This window comes from Leptidea sinapis, chromosome 1 (assembly GCF_905404315.1).
Source record: "Leptidea sinapis chromosome 1, ilLepSina1.1, whole genome shotgun sequence".
NCBI lineage: Eukaryota > Metazoa > Arthropoda > Insecta > Lepidoptera > Pieridae > Leptidea > Leptidea sinapis.
Window position 1 is genome coordinate 29,377,002 of NC_066265.1, and position 18,257 is coordinate 29,395,258.

Below are 18,257 nucleotides of genomic sequence, written 5' to 3' on the forward strand. Positions count from 1 at the left end.
TGTTCGCTGCAATATTACGAAGTTCAAACATTCACCTGCGCCACATTAATGATTGCCTATAAACCAACGGGGGCTGTCATCGTAAGAGTACATAAGATAGATAGATTCTTACATAATTTATACGTCTAGATACAGTCTCTTGCTGTTAGACAACCGATAAAAACAGACCAGGAATATAAGTTTAGTGTGCGTCACAAGCTACGTCTTACACTCGCGATTTGTATGACACTTTGTGTTAGTGTGCGTGAATTGCTCAAAATAGAGATTAGTTTTAAACTCAATTTTTTCGACGCTTTCACAGCTGTCATAGTCTTTCTATACGTATAAATGATTTAAGAGCGCATCTTCTGGATCCACAAAGCACAATTTACAAGAAACGTCATGCTTCACAAAGATACTTTGTGAAATCAGGTATCGGCTGCAGTAATCTCGTACCTTAAGGTACAAGCTTACTCACCCATAGACTAAGAATATAGAATACCTGGCAGCCCGATAATTCAAATTCAATATTCTTATTCAAAATAGGATTACACAAACATAATTTGAAAACAAAATTTATGAACGATGCGGTACTCGAACCCGCGACCTTTCGCATTCCCTGAGAGCTCTCTTCCACTGAGCCAACCGTTCGAGTGACGTATCTTCGATAAATCTTGTATGTCTTGTTCAAGTCTTAGGTTATGGCTTATAACCTGCTCAACCCCAATGTTTGCATATTAGGAAACTTATATTGTTATAAAATTTAATTTGTGTAATAAATTCAAGAAGTAAGGTTTATCATATTAAAAGAAATAACAAATTATGTTACAGGGTGCTGCGTACGGCATAGCGGGTATCATCAAGGGTCTTGGTATATTGTCACTGAAGCAACTGGATGTGATGGGAAAGCTTACTGAGGCAATACAAGAAAAGAAGAACTATAAATATAGGGAAGGTAATTTCACCATTTAACTCAAAACACAATATTGATTTTGATTTGTCGTATTTAAAGAATTAAAAAATATAGGGGTATTTTAACGGGGACATGCTGAGAATATCCGAAACGTTAGAAGTTATTAAATTATGAAACCAATTTGATATGAACACACGCACTCTTTTGTTCGTCAACTTCCTTTCGCTGCCGTTCTTTATACGAGGACGCGGCGCTTTATTTCGGAGCCAATGTATAGGGAAAAAAGTTATACTGTTTTATATTATAATTACTTGCTGACCCAGCAAACGTTGTATTGCCGATATTAAAATCGCGATACAAAAGTAACTGTTGATTGTAGATAGGTGAAAATTTTAAGTTGTATGTATTTTATAATGCTGACTAATAATCAAACAAATTTAAAAAAAATTGTTAAAAAAATGAATAAAAAAATTTGGCGTGGACCACCCTTAACATTTAGAGGGATGAAAAATAGATGTTGTCCGATTCCCAGACCTACCCAAAATGCACTCAAAATTTCATGAGAATCGGTCAAGCCGTTTCGAAAGAGTTTAACTACAAACACCGCGACAATATTATTTAATATATTAGAAGTAAAAATCAAAATATACTATGTCACTTGTGAACATGACGAAATAATAGTGGCGAACTGTTAGCCTTTATTTACAGCAACGCACGTTCACTAAAACAATGTGACTGTAATCGTACATCGAGTATAAGACGTAGCTGTCATGTACAATAAAGTAATAAGCGTGGCCTGCTGTCGTGAGTTGCCTAGTAGCAAGAGGCTCTATCTAGACGTATAAATTGGATCACCCAAGTGACCATCACCTTCGATATGATTAGATTAGAATGAAAAACATAAAGCACGGATAACTGACCAAAAAATTTTGAACAGTGTTGTACATACATTTTAGTATTATACCTAATTAAGATTAAATACTAAAGCCATTTTTATAGCTACTGTGATAAGCTGTGATAAAGCTACTGCATCTATCACGGGAAATGTTCCTGGTTCAAAATTCTAACATCTCTGGATATGCGCTCGTCCACAATGTGATTTTAATGGATTTTTCAACCCATGTACCCCGAAACTGAAATAAATTTTCTGATGTCGATATAAAATATGGTCTTTGTTTGTATAAAAAAAAGTATGTGTGTACTTATGTATGCACGCAAGAAGTTATACTTCTTTGGCCTAACGAAGCAGAAGTCATTAAAATGATTTATTCTTCGTGCTATTCTATGTTTTTAGAAAGATCAATTTTGTAAAAATCTTGCAGAGATGGCTTTGACAATTAATTTTTAAATAATGAATACGGCTGTATAGGCTTGAACCCTTTGCCTATAAAACATAAAATAACGACAGACGCAAAAGTCAGAAAATTTTAGAAACCAACTTCAACCTGTGTGTTACAGTGATGCACGCGCATCTTAAAATTTCTCTCTCATCAATTTTTCATAACGCGCCTAAAGAAGTATAGCTTCAAAAATTGTCCTCTCTTTTAAATGCGGGCAACGCCCTTCTCATACCGTTCATACTTTGGCTGTATTTATTACATATTGAGATGCAATGTTGGGCAGGAGCGCTGTTCGGTTTCGAGATGCTGTGCTACAAGCTGGGGCGGCTGTTCGAGCCGTACATCGTGCACGTGCTGCCGCACCTGCTGCTGTGCTTCGGGGACAGCTCGCAGTACGTGCGCACGGCCGCCGACGACACCGCCAAGCTCATCATGAGCCGCCTCAGCGCGCACGGCGTCAAGCTGGTGCTGCCCGCGCTGCTGCACGCGCTGCACGACGACAACTGGCGCACCAAGGCGGGTCAGTGCACATGTCCTCCACGCCCATCACCAGTGTAATGGTGAAAATGTATTGAATTAGGCATTATAGATTTGTATTGTTTAGAAATAATAATTCACAAATTGACATATAGAAAAGAAACAAAAAATGAAAATTCCTGAGTGATCGCGCCAATTAAGTAATATTCATTATGCATACTCATTTTTCCTCGCTTACCGCTGCAAGGGCACTATTATAGATATACTGATTTATATCGAGGTAACTCGCGCCAATCGAAGGTGGCGTGACTCCGGCCGCCATTATAACCGCAAGTCATTCGTCAATTCGTCACCAATCTCGTGGGTCCTCGAACGCTGGCCGTGACCAGTATTTACTAGTGATAGTATGAGATTATTAGTAGTAGTGATTCAACTAATATATAGGTACTATAGCGCGTGAGTCTGCCCTCACACGCTGGATCGTTTTTCAATAAAACATTCTAATATTTTCTGGTACTTCTATATTCTTTTATAACTTAATACATCTTATAATATATTTTCTATTACGACGAAGGCCGACCGTTCTGACCTTACTTCATTCTCTAATCTGTGTCATTATTCAATTACTATTCGATTTTGTTCTCATTCGTGTCAATATTCAAATCTAATTCTTTAGCTTGACGGCCAACCATAGAACAATGAGTTCTTATATGCGGATAAGAACTCCTTGTTACAGTTCCTATAGTGCAGTGTTCCCGGATAAGAGATGATTGAGTTTTCATCTGCACACGAGCATACCATCTGCAACCCCTATCATATTCCAGGTTAGTGGGCTTGCTTCTTTAATCAATCCTTTTGATCACGCCTTAACTCATCCCGCAACCTACAGTCCACTCAATTCCTGTAACAGCAGCCTGTGATTCCTTGAACCAGATTGACCATGGAGGATGCCTCGTGGATAGGAGAAACACGCGTTGAATTTTTTAAAGGGAAATCTAAGCGGAATTAACGCCTTCTTATGCCTTCAGGGAATACAAGAGCTTTGGCACATGAGAACGAGTGCATCTACGTACTTGTGTCCACTTTTACAAAGTATCAATTTTATTCTGGAAAATGAGATTACGATGTATTGATTTATGAGCCAGGCGACTCCATTTCTTAATAGGGATAATATTTTGGCCTAATATTAAAATGAAAGATCCGAAGCATCGCTGGGTACATGGAGGTATCGCGCAGGTTCGATCGAGCTGCTGGGCGCCATGGCGTACTGCGCCCCCAAGCAGCTGTCGTCGTGCCTGCCGTCCATCGTGCCCAAGCTGATCGAGGTGCTGGGAGACTCGCACATGCGCGTGCAGCACGCCGCCGCGCTGGCGCTCAAGGTCATTGGCTCCGTCATCCGCAACCCCGAGATACAAGGTTATAATGCAAGCTATCTGACACGTATTTCAAATAAAAGTTATCCTAGTTCAAAGAAAATATTCAGCGTTAAGATTTTCATCAATCTGTACTGTTTTAGATAATCAGCATAAAGTAGCGCTTAGCTATGCTTCACAACCGAAACAACGTCATTAGTAAAAACTACAAACAGCAAAGGCCCTAGGGGTATGCCAGAAAATGTTGTGTAACACGTAACATTACCGTTTGTGATGACTCTTTCAGACAGAGAGAAGACATCAACCAAGATCACGGGGTTAAAGACACCGTAGTTGAAAAGCTTAGTAAGAAGTATTTTAAGAAACTAATTTGGAAATATACAATGACATGAACAGAAGTAATAAAAATTACAAATAACCACAAGCAATTCATTCACCGTTGACATTTTTTACAAAAAATTACTTAATAACACTCAGACAAACTAGTAGAGAAGAATAGAAAATATGAGTTTATAATACCTTAAAAATTCCTTAATAAATTAAAAAAGAAGTGAACTTGGGTTATTGATCGTAACTTATTAAATAACTGCTCGCAACATAAAAGAAAGGACATAGGGTTTCGTTGTATCTACTTGTATTAGCCTCTGTATAAGGTACTACGGAAAATATACTTTCGGACTTTAGTACTAAAGCATATAGTAATCGTAAATTGACTTTATCAAAGTCCTCAATCCCGTTAATATCATAAGTCTATTGTAAGAATATATTTATTAATGAAGCTAATGTGATCCGCAGCCATCGTACCAGTGCTGCTTCAGGCGCTGCAAGACCCCTCCAACAAGACGTCGGGTTGCCTGGGCACGCTGCTCGACACCAAGTTCGTGCACTTCATCGACGCGCCGTCGCTGGCACTCATGATGCCCGTGGTACAGCGCGCTTTCCTCGACCGCAGCACCGAAACGCGCAAGATGGCCGCACAGATCATCGGCAACATGTACTCGCTCACTGACCAGAAGGACCTCATGCCCTACCTCCCCAGCATCATCCCTGGCCTCAAGAGCTCGCTGTTGGACCCCGTGCCGGAGGTGCGTACAACTTGATGATGTCTCAACTCCCAGCAGCTGTATGCTGTATTTAATTATCCATATTACATGAACTCTACTTATCCCTTTACAATATGTCTCAACAAAGTCCACATAATATATGGCTCACTAATGACAAGTGCAACTATAACGCCAGATATAATAAATACATTTGATGCGCGCAGGTGCGCTCTGTATCGGCGCGCGCGCTCGGCGCCATGGTGAAAGGCATGGGCGAGAGCAGCTTCGAAGAGCTGTTGCCGTGGCTGATGCACACGCTCACGTCAGAGAGCAGCAGCGTGGACCGCTCAGGCGCCGCGCAGGGGCTATCTGAGGTGGTGGCCGGCCTGGGCGTGCACAAGCTGCATAAGATCATGCCAGGTAACCCACACTTATACCCTTACGAGCCAACTTCTGCCCATCCTCTCTACAAGACCAAACAACTTCAACATTATTTTTGTGTAATGATGTTTTTGTGAGGTACACAACTCGCAATATCTGGTAGTATATACGAATTGATACATCTACTGCACTTGTTACTCTTTTGAGTTTTGTTTATGATTTACCACTTTTTTAACTTGCCTCGCCTAGTATCGGAATACTGGGTCTCGAAATCTCGAGCGATTGCCAATTCCGTGGCCATCTGGAGGGAAAAGTCAAATTGGCTTCGAAGAAGCTGGGCGTCATCAATAGAGCACGGCAATACTTCAAGCCGGCCCACATTCTAGCGCTCTACAAAGCGCAGGTCCGGCCACACATGGAGTATTGCTGTCATCTCTGGTCTGGCGCACCCCAGTATCAGCTCAATCCATTTGACCGCGTACAACGCAGAGCAGCTCGAATTGTCGGGGACCCAGTGCTCTGTGAACGGCTGGATCGCTACCGCATACCGCATTTATCACGGGGAGTGTTCCGAAGAGCTGTTTAACCTGATTTCTGCCGCCAAATTCCACCTTCGCACGACACGCCACAAATTAGGATATCATTCCCACCATCTGGATGTGTGGCGGTCCTCCACAGTGCGGTTTTCAAGGAGCTTTCTTCCACGTGCTACAAAGCTTTGAAATGAGCTTCCTTGTGCGGTGTTTCCGGGATGATACGACATGGGTACCTTAAAAAAAAGCGCGTACACCTTCTTTAAAGGCCGGCAACGCTCTTTTGATTCCTCTGGTATTGCAAGAGAATGTGGGCGGCGATGATCACTTAACACCAGGTGACCCGTACGCTCGTTTGTCCTCCTATTCCATAAAAAAGAAACTTACACAAGTCAAAACGTTTTAGTTGAGTAACGCATCACTCTACATACACTATATAAAATATTAAAGCTCATCATTTATGTGGTTGTAAAATCTTTCACTTTCATATAATATGTCATTTCGACGTGAGTGTATAAATGATATTTCTTACTTTTTATTCTTTCAATCCTACCGAAAATCTAAAATTCCTTTGTGCGCGCAGACATAATAGCGACGGCGGAGCGCACGGACATCGCGGCGCACGTGAAGGACGGCTACATCATGATGTTCATCTACATGCCGGGTGCCTTCACGCACGAGTTCACGCCATACATAGGCCAGATCATCAATCCCATCCTCAAAGCGCTCGCCGACGAGAATGAATACGTGCGCGAGACTGCGCTCAAGGTACGTACCCGCGAGCATATTGCGGGCGTGCGCACATTGCATATCTTGAATCATAAGATTGATTATTGATTGCTTGTTCGAGCTCAGGCCGGACAGCGCATAGTGAACCTGTACGCGGAATCCGCGATCACGCTGCTGCTGCCCGAACTGGAGAACGGGCTGTTCGACGAGAACTGGCGCATCCGGTACAGCTCGGTGCAGCTGCTGGGTGATCTGCTGTACCGCATCTCTGGCGTGTCCGGCAAGATGAGCACCGAGACCGCCTCAGAGGACGACAACTTCGGCACGGAGCATTCGCACAAGGCTATCATCACCGCGTTAGGCCCCGAGCGCCGGAACCGCGTGCTGGCTGGCCTCTACATGGGCCGCAGTGACGTGGCGCTCATGGTGCGCCAGGCCGCGCTGCACGTCTGGAAGGTGAGTACAGGCGAGCTGCACTTATAACGAAGGACCACACTGATAATAATAATAATATAAGCCTTTATTCAGACAAGTTATACAAAGTGATTTACTTAACCTAGACTATTTATTATATATTGAAAATGAAATTTAAACTCCCTAAACAACCTTGTCTGTTTGCCTATTGTTGGCTAAGACCTCCTCCAATTTCCTCCATAAATTTCTATGCCCCGCAGTTCTAGTCTATGTGCCACCTGCCACGGATCTTATTTGGTCCACCCATCTGTGGAGAGGTCTGCCCCTTTTCCTTTTCATATGAGCTGTGTAGCAATCCATTATTGTTTTACTTAATTTTGCCTGTCCTCTGATTGTATGCCCTACCCACTTCCATTTAAGTTTCTTAATGGTTATAGATACGTCTTTCGTTCCTGTGTGCTTTTTTATTGTTGATATTTTTAATCTATCTAAAAGTTTCTTCCCTATCATGCTTCTATTCATTACATTCTGACATGTTTTAAGTTTTTTGATTTGTGGTTTGTATAGGGACCAAGTTTGACCAACCGCACTGATAACTGAGTGTAAATTAACTATTGTGTTCAGGTGGTGGTTACCAACACTCCGAAGACTCTGCGCGAGATCCTGCCGACACTGTTCAGCCTTCTGCTGGGCTGCCTCGCCTCTACCAGCTACGACAAGCGACAGGTTGCGGCAAGGACTCTTGGCGATCTCGTCAGAAAGGTGATTACGATATTTTTACATCGATTATGCTGATACTGCAATACATTGTATGATGCATTCCTATTGGTATTGTGATACACAGCTAAATTATAAGTACCACAATGGCGCCTATTTCTGCCGTGAAGCAGTAATGTGTAAACATTACTGTGTTTCTGTTGTCTGAAGGGCGCCGTAGCTAGTGAAATTACTGGGCAAATGAGACTTAACATCGTATGTCTCAAGGTGACGAGCGCAATTGTAGTGCTGCTCAGAATTTTTGGGTTTTTCAAGAATCCTGAGCGGCACTGCATTGGACATATCAATATTTTCATAAAAAAATACGTTTGAAGGGATGGCGCTAGTAGTAACGCATTGTGTGGTGGTTTTCAGCTGGGCGAGCGTGTGCTGCCGGAGATCGTGCCGATCCTGGAGCGCGGACTGCGGTCGGAGCGCCCCGACCAGCGCCAGGGCGTGTGCATCGGGCTGGGGGAGATCCTGGCCTCTACCTCGCGGGACGCCGTGCTCAGCTTCGCGGACGGCCTGGTGAGTAATCCAGTTAAAGTCATTTAAATATCTTCATATTACTAAATCCTCCGGATTCTGATTTCTGAAATCATTTAATGCACTGACCATTTCGGAATATATGAATACTCTGAGAGAGAACGTCAAAAAAAGTCACTGTTACACTGTTATTTTATTGTTTTTATATGATTCGCAATATTCGCGAGTTGAGCAAACGTACCAAGATTTACGGATCATGCGGCATGCGGACGGTTGAGTTAGTTGTTAAGAGCGCTGGGATGTTACCCGAGAAGTGCGGGTTCAAATCCCGCATCGGCCATAAATTTTGGTACAATTAAATTTAAATACGAGCGCCATATAAGTGGTTGAACACCTTATCCACGAAATTAAAGACATCTATGCCGCAGCTCGCTGTAAGGCGAAAGAACTTCAGTATAGATATGCGCAGGAACGAGAAGTCGAATCATATTCACATTAAAAGTATACATAATATGGTAAATCAATTGCCATAATAACGCTATATATGCCGTAATTGTTAATTACTAAAGGGCACTATATCTAATCTTAATTTATATAACGAAAACGGAAGGGGGCTCAGAACTAAAACTGTCGAGTTATTCAATAGCATATTACGTTGCAACTACGACGTATTAGTTCTCAAAGAGACCTGCCCTAATATCAACGTAACCGATGGCGAAATTTTTGTCGATTTTTATATTTTGTAAAGGCGGGATCACGAAAGTAGTGGCTTCCATTCGAAGAAGGGAAGCGGTGGCTTTTTAATTACAGCCGCCAAGCGCTCAAAATCCTTTCTTTTATTTGATCTTGAATAGGATTGCGAGGATGTCTGGATTAAACTTGAAGTACGGTATATAAATAATTATTCAGTAGGCTTATTTATTTGTGTTATTTTTGCCCTGTACCACCGGTTTTATTTCCCTTACTCGAGGCCATCTTTCTTTGTTAGTGAATTCGAGTGCACTCATATACGTGTCCGCCCACAACAGATTTGATATTCTAGTTTCCGGCCGGAAAACGCAGAACTATGCAGCCGAGTGATCCCTGAATGCGGTGCTTATGGCAGGGTCGCCATGAGACAACGACGATGGCGAGGTGCTGAATAATACAACCGTTACCATTCTACCAATGCAATTTTTTTACTAAATCGTTACACACACAAATCATCTGCTACCATAATCGTGCTACGAGCTGGACCTGCTCTTTATGACCAAATTTAAATCCACAGCGTTCTGTTTTTAGAATAGCTCTTTTTTCGGCACTCGTCGATGATATCTCTATAAATGAAGCCATTTATATAGTTTGTCGTGAGCACGTTGTCACGTAGTACTCTGCGCAGGTGCCCACGGTGCGGCGTGCTCTGTGCGACGAGCTGGGGGAGGTGCGAGTGGCGGCGGCGCGCACCTTCGACAGCCTGCACGCCAGCATCGGCAACAAGGCGCTCGACGACATCCTGCCGCCCATGCTGGAGGCGCTGCAGGACCCCGACCCCGCGCGAGCTGACGCGGCGCTCGACGGCCTGCGACAGGTACCGCTACTAGTGGTGAATACGTGTCGACATCACTGACTGTATAGACACCACTGGACAGGCTATTGCATATGTTTGACAGCAATGTTTTTGTGCCTATTTGAAGCGCCACTCGCGAGCGTCCAGAGAACTAATTTTGATATATAATACAAATGGCTGCGATGGAACGAAATTAATTAACTTCAGAGTGAAGTTAATTAATTTCGTTCGTTTTCCGTTTTATTAATACTTCAAGAATCAACGTAATAAAGAACACAATTTTTTTTTGTAATTAGTGTCCCACCATCTATTGTTGTCCACGAGGTTGTCATCACTAGTTTTAGTAACAAAAATGGCGAATATCAAACAGGCACAAAAGCACTTTGGCAGCCGCCAGTCCAGTGATATATAGTAGAGGTCGACGGTCGACATCCATACCTAACGTTAACTTATATTTGTAGATAATGGCGATAAAGTCTCGCGCGGTGCTCCCCTACCTGGTGCCGGTGCTGACGGGTGGCGGCGCGGCCGGTGCGGCCGACACACGTGCGCTGGCGGCGCTGGCGGCGGCGGCTGGCGACTCGCTCGGCCGCCACCTGCCGCGCATACTGCCCGCCCTGCTGGCGTCGCTGCGTGCGGCGCGCGGCACAGCCACCGAGGCGCGTGAGCTGGACTACTGTCGCGACGTGCTGCTACCCGTCACCGACGACGCGGGCGTGCGCAGGTACCACACCACTACACTCACATTTGTAATAGCTTATTGAATTTATTGTAACACCATTTTATTTTGCAGCATCATCGACACGCTGCTGGATTGCGTGCGCTCCACGCACGAGAACGCGGAGACGCGGCGGGCTGGTGCGGCGTTGCTGTGCGCGTTCGTGACGCACACCCGCGCTGACCTCAGCGCGCAGGTCGGTAACTAAAACACAATTATCCGCATTATAAAATCGTAAGAATTAGAAAGAACCCTGGTGTTTGTCAAAAGTTTTTTTTTCATTTCTATATCTAATGATTAGATCTGCCAAAAAAGATAAAACAGTATCGGTCTTTTCTGAATAGTTTCAGAGTTCTTTTGTTTGTTTTCTAATAGATCATTAATTTTTGTTTCCACAAGAAGGATGGATAAAACTGGGCTCTGGTAACGCCCTTTCCTATAAGTAGACACTAACTTAATGAATGCCTAGTCCACTAGTGACTTACGGTGGTGCGATCCACCGTAGAATATGGGTGATTTTTTGTTTTTCCATAAGTGCAGTCAAGTAAGCAGAGACTATTATTAGAATTATTTTCTACCCTCAAAAAGCAGACTGAGGTCGACTTGAACAGGTTATTTGACTAACGTCTATTCCTCGGTTTGTCGCTCGTTTATCGCCCATGGGCACATGTAGGGTATGTCTTGAACAGGTGATATTTTCTAAGGACGCGAGCAACGTGGACTCTTCTTCTTTACTCTGTTTTACTTTAGTTGAAATCCCACAAGTGAGAGATCTCACTTTAAAAATAACAAGTTGTTTAGATTGTTATTATTGTTTAGATTTGAAAGAGCGATATCTCAAGTAAATTATATATTATACTTTTAAATTTTATTTTATTATGAAATTTAATTTCATAGGATATTTGTGTTTTCACACGTAAATAAAAGAGTTCAGGACTTACTACTACTTACACTATCCACGAATAATTATATTATAAAGAAAAATATGGGGCTGCTGTTTCATATCCAGCTCGAAGGACTATGATGTGCGCTGTGGTGGTACTGTATACATTAATCTATGGAAGGTTTTAAAATTAAACTAAATTGGAACGCAATTGGTTAATTAAATGAAGTCTCAATGTGGAAACATCGCGCAATGGTGCACCACTGTCAATGTGTACTTTTGTGTGCAATATATGTACGGAAGCTGTTAAAAAGGGGGAAAAGTGGATGATCAAAAATGTAATGTAAACGGCAGGTACCAGCACTGCTACGCGGGCTTCTGCTCCTGTTCGCGGAGACAGAACGCGACGTGCTGCAGATGGCGTGGGAGGCGCTCACCGCCCTCACGCGCACGTTGGACGCCGAGCGGCAGCTGGCTCACGTGGGCGACGTGAGACATGCTGTCAAGAACGCGGCCGCAGACCTTCATGGAGAGTTACTGCCTGGCTTCTGTCTACCCAAGGTAACGGCGGCATACTGTTTTCCAATAACACACAGTTAATAAGTAACACTTGAGGTTGTAATTTTTTAAGTATGTTTATAATTCGTGTGTAGGGTATCGCGCCAATCCTACCGCTTTTCCGAGAGGCAATACTCAACGGTCTTCCAGAAGATAAAGAAAACGCGGCGCTGATGTTGGGTGAAGTGATCAAGCTGACGTCGCCCGAAGCCCTCCAGTCTTCCGTGGTGCACATCACCGGGCCACTCATCCGCATCCTGGGCGACCGCTTCAACTCCAGCGTCAAGGCGGCCGTACTAGAGACCCTGGCGTTGTTGCTCGCAAAGGTATATCATCATTATCGTCCACATTCTATAAAATAATTTGACCGTTTTCGTTTTAGAGCAACTAATAATCGATTGAGAAACACCAGTAGTTTGCAGTAACGAGTCCCTTAATATGTGGACAGGTGGGCGTGATGCTGAAGCAGTTCCTGCCGCAGCTGCAGACGACGTTCCTGAAGGCGTTGCACGACTCGAACCGGTCCGTGCGCATGAAGGCGGGCGGGGCGCTCGCCCAGCTCGTGCTCATCCACACGCGCGCCGACCCGCTGTTCGTGGAGATCCACAACGGTATCCGCACCGCCGACGACCCGGGCGTGCGCGAGACCATGCTGCAAGCGTTGCGCGGCGTCATCTCGGGCGGCGGCGACAAGATGTCGGAGCCGCTGGCGCTGGGCGTGCTGGCCACGCTGGCGGGGCCCGCGCTGCTGGCGCACGCCGACGACCCGCCCCGCGGCCCGGCCGCCGGCTGCCTGGGCGCGCTGCTGCACTGCCTGCCGCCCGCGCACCGCGACGCCGCGCTGCTGCACCACGTGCTGGCCGCCGGCGACGACTGGCTGCTGCAGCACGGCAGGTAGGACCACCTTGTACATCATTAACTAACACACACACGGAGAGGTCGGTTTGGAGGACGGTTGACCGCAATCTTTTTTGGAAACAAACTATTTAGGTAGACAATATTCCTGAAAGTTAACGAATTAGAATCAAATGTGCAGTAGGTCCAGCCAAAATAATAGTATCTTCCCCAGTCGAAAAATGCACATAATAAGTAACAAATATCATTCATTCATTTCAAAATTCTTTATTAATAAATGATTAATAACACAGAAATGTACAGCGATTTTCGTTTGAACATTAAACATGAAAAGAGCTACAAACTTTGAGGCTAGGTAAACAAAGAAGAAAGAAATATGTCATTAATGTCACCATTACACGTGATGGAATACATGTTCTGAAAAATTTGTGACACTGAGGTGGAATGAGAGCCCACATCGTCGCAGTATTCTATACTTGATAGTATAGAATAGACTGACACACGGTGTTAGAACAGCGTAGTGAAACTTTGCAATCAATGTATGAGAAGTCAGTGGCGGTCACGCTGAGTAGCGCCTGCGTTTGAGACACTTTGAGCAACTGGACATACTAATGAATTAAGTGTTTAATAATACAAAAATTTTGCGCCGCCCGCGCGCCTCTCGCAGGTAACGTGAATGAAATGGGTGTGTGGGCGGGGAAAAATTAAAATCGCCTCAGGCAGATGTGCCCAAACTTTTATAATTGGGTACGTTATTACTCTGGTTTTTTCACATTTTTTAATGCTATCATATTATAATATAAATAGAAATTTCTTTTTGCGTTCGTGTTAATATGTTTTATTTAAGTATGTTATATATGGTATAATAAAAACTGTGGGATATTGTCTCTAGTAATTTATTCAATCAGTTCTTTAATACCTTTTATAATTATTTATTATAAAATGCATTTATAAATTTATAACCAGGCATAGGATACATATTATACTACTAACTGCTTTCGATGCTACTTCGTAAAACAATAATTATTGTATTTCTTAATATTAAATGACGTATGCATAAATAAAATTAACTCATTAACGTAACTTACAGATTATGACCATGCATACCGGCATTGGGATCTTTGCTTTTTTCTGCTTCTTCTTGTATTTTTTCAGTCTTTTTCAGCACATTTTTTATGATTTTATACAGTTCTAGATTGGGTACAATATATACACTACTAGATACCAATATACGCTACCAGCACTTATAGTACAGGATTTTTTTAACTTCCTGTATATTTCCAATAGAACCGTTAATGATGTCTTGCGATACAAATATGAGTTCGGAAATTAGAGAGGAATGGTCGTGGTCCCGATTAATATAACAAGCACAGAATCTCAACATCAGATTGTTGATCATATGAATTGTATTCCTCAGCTCAAATCGTACTATTGTAGGAAACAATGTAAGAGACGAGAGAAAAATGAATCGCCAAAATGTAGGAATTGTATAAAGAGCAGCTAACGAAGAACCATGTACTTTTATGTTTACAAAATGCAATATTTGGCATTAAATTTAATTTGTTATTTTTCACTCCAAAAAAAGATTTATGAATGACATGCAGTAGTTATGACAGTGCCGGACGCCCAGATCATTTAAAGGAAAATATGATTTACATGTTGCTACTAAAAATATAGCACAACAACGGACAAGCAACGTTCATACATCCAAACCACCCCATCATGCATTCTGTATAAATTGGAACGAAATCAATGGTAAAAGGGGCAGTGTAGAAATTGCCAGTGCAATGAACTGGTGGATCAGAGATATTTTTACCAGTTGGAGCCTCCTTTGTTAAAAAGTTACTATTTATAGTGACACATAGTATAAACATCCGCTGGGCAAAATAGAAACCAGTTCATCACGGCACTTCAAAAATCAGATTTGCAGCTGTAAGTTATCGAAAAAAATATTTGAGAGTGATCACACTCATATGGAAATGGAATTAATGCATAGTGCAATAGAAAGAGAGCAAAGACTTACGCCAGTATATTCCATGATTGATATTTACACCTAATTTAGAAGAGAAGACGACAAAAAGGACATAGAGACGGACATAAACCGAGGGACAGATGTGATACTGGAACAGGATTTATAAGATTATATAAAAAACTTAATTATTATATTTTTACAATCGCTACTAAAATTCTCACAAATACCTTTATTTGTTTATGATGTGTGTGGATTGATACTGTACTCAACTCTAGTTTTTACGTATAATTTAAATTTCCTTTTTTGACCTACTTGTGTAAGGCATTGAGTATTTTTATTGCATCACTTAACATATATTCTACTTGAAATTATTTGTAAAACGATGAATTTATTAATGAAAGACGCCTCCAACATGCATTGCTATTCGGATGACATTACTGTAGATACACGGACAATGCAGGTACCAAATGAAAATTGTCAATCAGTGCCTGAAGAAACCTGTGTACTACTAAATGAACCTTGTTCAATATTAACCAAAGAATAATCAAGTTTGCGCGTAAATCACTTACAAAAACCATTTGTCGTGTCACCGCTCTTCGACTCTAATGCCTAGTATCGGAATACTAGGCGAAATCTAAATTGCAAACCCAAATTGGCTTCTTAACATCAGGTGAACCCTACGCTCGTTTGTGCCAAAAGCATATTGGTTGTTTGTCAACAATTTGGTTACAATATTGTATTGACCTTGATTTAATTTTCAAACTACATGTTTATGTTAGATGTGACTAGATCTTGTATCTAGAGGCTATATTTGCTAAGTATTAATGTATTACATTCTGATCAATTTTGTGCACATAACTTTTTTTTTGGTGTTTACTCCTTAAGAATCGATTTTCATATAAGGCGCTCGGTATGAGAAAAATATGCAGAGTAAAACCTACTCATCAAATGGGATCGTAACGTTTTTTCTGCGCATCATTTCTCGCGCACCTTACACTTTTCAGTTATGTGTGTGTGTGTGTATATACTTGTGTGTAGCCAACATACACAGTATACTGCGTGATAGCTTACGCATGTAGTATAATATACCAAATAAGGGTGTACTAAAATGTAACTTCCTTGATGGACCTTTTAAAATTGGAATTTTGAGTTCCGCTTTTAACAGGAGTTGTGTTTGGGCATTTCCTGACATATTTTGAGCGTTAAGGATTTATTTGATTTTTTAATTAATACGCTTTTATTAGCTTCTGCTGTATGTCTGTTTGTAACCGACTCCATTGGACTTGATTTTGTTTAGTACCTGTTCAAAAACAATAGTTCTTGAGGAGTAAACTCCAGTCGTGTGTCGGAGCTGACACACACAACGAAACGGACGAAACTAAAAGTATTTTGACGATAATCCTAACCACCAGGTCGTGCGCATTATTCGTGGCATTGAAGGAGAGCCCTGAGGTGGTGTACCGGGATCAGTTCGAGGAGAAGATGAATAAGGCGCTGCTGGGGTATCTTGCCAGCGACAAGCCCGCCATCGCCTGCAACGGCATCCGAGGCATAGGCTACCTGATGCGCTACCTGCTGCGACAGGACCGGCCCGTGCCACAGCCCATACTGTCGCAGTTTGTCAGAGTAAGTTAAAAAAGTGGGGATGTACGAAGCTCCGTACAACAGGTAGCAACCTAATGTCAATAGCATGTACACGAAGCATTCAACTTACTACACTTATTTTCAATTTTTGTGAAAATGTCTTTATATTTTATAGAATTTTTACTAATTCTTTACTAGTTCTTTATTAATTTGGTCCTCCGAGCCGAATGAAACAGTGATCTATATTTTCATTATCAATAAAAGCATAACATAATATGTTCGCTATAACACGATACTATACGTATCAAACGTTGCTCTACTGCAGCTCAATTACGGTAGGTATTTAATTTTTATCTGTAGTTTGCAATATCATCCCTTTACTATTTGTAGCATACGGAAAGCTGGAAACGGAATACATAATTGAATTGTGTATATTTTACGCGAATAGCCTACGGGGTTTGTTTGTGTACGTGTGGTGTTACTGAGTCCGTGTGTCACAATGTGGCATTGTCTGTGCGCAGAGCATGAACCACACGAGCAATGAGGTGAAGCAGCTGATGGCAAGGGCGTGCGTGGTGTTGGGCCGCGAGGGTGTGCTGGAGGCGCAGGGCGTGGCGGCGGATGTGATGCGCGCGTTGCTGCCGGCTCTCGTCAACGGCACCAAGGAGAAGAACACCTACGTGCGCGCCAATTCCGAGATCGCCCTGCGCGCCGTGCTGCGGTTACCACACGAAGAGAACTTCCATCTGGTGAGTACCCTGATATCCAACCTGTTCATTTTTTTCATTCATTACAACCGGAAGATGTCTACTGCTGGACGAAGGCCTCCCCCAAAGATCGCCATGACGTTCGGTCCTGCGCTGCCTTCATCCAACCGCTACCAATACTACGGCTTCTGGTATGTGGTTGCCATTCAAGGACCTTACTGCCGTACCTACCCTGTACTTGGAGATTATTCTACACTGTGCTGCTCCCAAGTTAACTGACACATTACCGGTAACTTCAATTCGGTGCTCTTTACAATGTATTGTTGATACAGAAATATGTGTCTTCATAGTAGCAATAGACTTCGGTGCTGTGATCAACTTGTCAAATTAAACATTTGGTACTTGAGAATGTTTTTCAAATCAAAATTATAAAAAATATTACAATCAAACATGGTGCAGTGCACGGATTGCAGGTGGCTACTACGTTTCCCCTTGCCCTACACTATGGTTTAGGTGTGTGTGTGTCATCAGTTATTTTGTGAATGTGCTGTATGTGTGTGTCAGCAATGCATGTCGCTGCTGGAGGAGGGCGCGCGCGAGGCACTCAACGACGTGGTGGGGCGCGTGCTGCGGCGAGTGGTGGCCGAGGGCCGCGACGAGGAGCTGGACTGTACGCTGCTCACCTGAGCACCGCCACATACACACCACCCGCTAGCGTAACACTTATATTATAATATACCTGTTTATATTTTATACGCCTTTTACTTCAACCCTACCCAGCTATGACATCTTTTATTAAATAAATATACCTGACTAGAAATTGTCAATTAGACTATATTTCATGAAAAACTGAAGATAATAATATATATCATTATATTATAAGGTTTACTTTAGTCCTCAATAAGCAGAGAAATTGTCCGCTTTAATACCAGAGAGAGAATATACCAAGGTATGGACGAAGGACCGATGCGTCAGCTAATGGTGCCCCTTAATATTCAAAATATTAAGGC

At 42.6% G+C, this 18,257-nt stretch overlaps 1 protein-coding gene across 1 annotated transcript in view; it reads left to right on the top strand.

Moving 5' to 3' along the window:
- The window catches only part of LOC126965566 (eIF-2-alpha kinase activator GCN1), a 46,316-nt gene extending 28,318 nt beyond the window's left edge, over positions 1-17,998 (top strand). Inside the window, exons 25-42 of the mRNA XM_050809205.1 lie at positions 811-934; positions 2,516-2,752; positions 3,946-4,125; positions 4,878-5,167; positions 5,350-5,545; positions 6,623-6,807; positions 6,895-7,224; positions 7,807-7,944; positions 8,314-8,466; positions 9,803-9,991; positions 10,432-10,694; positions 10,764-10,884; positions 11,926-12,132; positions 12,225-12,455; positions 12,578-13,023; positions 16,369-16,582; positions 17,062-17,289; positions 17,812-17,998. Of these exons, the coding sequence (XP_050665162.1) occupies positions 811-934; positions 2,516-2,752; positions 3,946-4,125; positions 4,878-5,167; positions 5,350-5,545; positions 6,623-6,807; positions 6,895-7,224; positions 7,807-7,944; positions 8,314-8,466; positions 9,803-9,991; positions 10,432-10,694; positions 10,764-10,884; positions 11,926-12,132; positions 12,225-12,455; positions 12,578-13,023; positions 16,369-16,582; positions 17,062-17,289; positions 17,812-17,934 (3,855 nt within the window). The 3' untranslated portion in view covers positions 17,935-17,998. The remainder of the gene's footprint in view (positions 1-810; positions 935-2,515; positions 2,753-3,945; positions 4,126-4,877; positions 5,168-5,349; positions 5,546-6,622; positions 6,808-6,894; positions 7,225-7,806; positions 7,945-8,313; positions 8,467-9,802; positions 9,992-10,431; positions 10,695-10,763; positions 10,885-11,925; positions 12,133-12,224; positions 12,456-12,577; positions 13,024-16,368; positions 16,583-17,061; positions 17,290-17,811) is intronic.
- The last annotated feature ends 259 nt before the right edge of the window (positions 17,999-18,257 follow it).